The sequence below is a fragment of the Papaver somniferum genome, unplaced genomic scaffold, assembly GCF_003573695.1.
Source record: "Papaver somniferum cultivar HN1 unplaced genomic scaffold, ASM357369v1 unplaced-scaffold_7, whole genome shotgun sequence".
NCBI lineage: Eukaryota > Viridiplantae > Streptophyta > Magnoliopsida > Ranunculales > Papaveraceae > Papaver > Papaver somniferum.
In genome coordinates, this window is record NW_020649859.1 from 870,848 (window position 1) to 873,060 (window position 2,213).

At 38.3% G+C, this 2,213-nt stretch overlaps 1 protein-coding gene across 1 annotated transcript; it reads right to left on the minus strand.

Annotated features, from left to right (window-relative positions):
- Positions 1-1,127: 1,127 nt before the first annotated feature.
- On the minus strand, positions 1,128-1,661 carry LOC113343893 (cell wall / vacuolar inhibitor of fructosidase 2-like). Its single transcript, XM_026587988.1, has one exon. It carries the CDS (start codon positions 1,659-1,661, stop codon positions 1,128-1,130), a length of 534 nt encoding a protein of 177 aa, XP_026443773.1.
- Positions 1,662-2,213: the final 552 nt, after the last annotated feature.

The following is a 2,213-nucleotide window of genomic DNA, read 5'->3' on the forward strand; positions in this document are numbered from 1 at the left end:
ATTTATTTGCTTGGGAATCATTATATTTAAGTGCATGTCTAAGAAATTTTGACTATGCCGCTTATATATGTGGCACTGAGGGAATACTGCTAGGAAAAACTCTAAGCGATAAATTTCAAAAAAAAAAAAAAAAACGCATGTGTGGGTGCTTTTTTTCTTTTTTCTTCTTTGATCATTTAAAGGTGAAGATCGAACCGCTAACTTATAATATAATGTGAAAGGACAAATAGTCCCACATCGCTATAATTAATTAACTTAAATATAATATGGAAGGGTCGCTCCACTCATTGCCAATTGATTTTGAGTTGGATGCCCGTAAACTTTAACATGGTATCAGAGCCAAGCCCCAGACCCAGACCTGCGTACGCCGAGTTACTGACCGAAGTTTTTAACCGATATTGTCACTTGTACACCCGGGGTGTAGGCCAGTGCCGATACTGGCCGAGGTGTTACCCCCTGATTTAGTCACTCACCCGTGCACACCTGTTACCGATGGACTGGTAACTCATATGTAGGTCCACGTGTGAGGCCCAGTGACTGACCTTACACGTGAGAGGGCGTGTGAAAGGACAGATAATCCCACATCGCTATAATCCGCTTAATTAACTTAAATATAATATGGAAGGGCCGCTCCACTCATTGCCAATTGAGTTTGAGTTGGATGCCCGCAGACTTTAACATATAACTATGGAGTTCAACCCTTGGCCAATTGGGCTGATCCTTGTGGTTTGCATCCGTGGGTTTTGATCCAATAAGACAATTTGGTACGAGCCAAATTAAGTATCGGTATGTCAAGACAGTAGATCCGACCTACCAATTGGCTTCGGAAGCCCTTGTTTATTTGTGATTTTGTAAAAGCAAGCTTGTCATAAGTCAAATTACTTAATTAATTAATAACATGTGCTTTTGTTTATTCCCGACTTTGCTTCTCGAGTTCAACAGACCTTAAATGATTTTTCCCATAAACAAAACCGCAATTACTTAATTAATATCCTATAAATGAATGGTTTTCTTATTATTCAGATCAAATTAGTTTCTATAAAACATATGAATGGTCAAGCGATTTTATGCAGATCGAAGTTATTATCAAAAGCTATCTAAGGTTCTGACGACCTAATCGCCAGACTTCAAACCAAAAGCATTCCCACAATATCATTAGCAACACCACATATATCCTCAAAGTTTATCTGCCTTCGTTCCAATTCATCAGGATAAGCTAGTGGAGGAGTGGCAGTGCCAAACAATTTTTCGCAACTTTCAGCACATGCAGCAGCAGCATTGACTTCATCTTGTGTATCGCCAAGTTTATCATCAGAATATAGATCTCTGATTGATGTCTCAAGTCTAGTCTTTGCATTGACATATAACGTATTGCATTCTGTGACAACTCTAATCGCATTTGCGTCAGTATAAGTTTTAGCAAGCTCGTCGAGTATGTATCTCGATGTGTCCACAGCATCGCTCATCGCAGCATTAAGCATAACAGTAGCCCGACCTGCTGTATCGGTTTCTTCGCTGGATGGATCGGCGTTTAATATCTGTGTACAGAGATCGACTTTTGCCGTAAATTGGCAAGTATATGTGATCGATTGAGCATCTCCTAAATGAACGATGAAAACGAGGGAAAGAATAGAGATTAGGTAGACAACTGATAAAGCCATTTTTTTTCCTTGAAAATTAATGAATTATATCTTGATCTAGCTATAGAGAAGAATTGCATATATAGTGGTATGGGAAAGTTAACTTTGGAATGAAGAGTTGATTGTGGCAATAATCAAATATTCTAACCTTCATTACACATTTTATGTTTTTGGTATGAGAATATCTCATAATTATTGTTTGGGGAACCAAAATCTTCAAGATATTTCGTAATTGGAGTATCTTTTAGTAAGATACATGTCATGATGTCATTTTTAATCATTGTCGTTCTAGTAAGATATACAGCGTCCATCCTATCCTAGTGCAACCAATGCACCCGGTATTAGGTGGCAAGTGTACAAGCTGAAAATTTTGTTTGACTTTTAATTCTACTTTCTGGACCCTGGATCGGAATAGATGGCTTACGTTTGACGTAATTTTGTTTGGGTTATTCTTAACAAACTAGGGTTTGTTCTTTTTCACGGAAGAAGGAAAAACGAAGAGGAACATTGGGGAAGATGAGAAAGGGTTTTGTGATTCGAACCCTGAAGATGGCAATCTAGGGTTTTGTTTCT

What these genes read in the sequence shown, in the direction of transcription:
- LOC113343893 (XM_026587988.1), bottom strand. Translation starts at nt 1,661, where the DNA reads ATGGCTTTATCAGTTGTCTACCTAATCTCTATTCTTTCCCTCGTTTTC.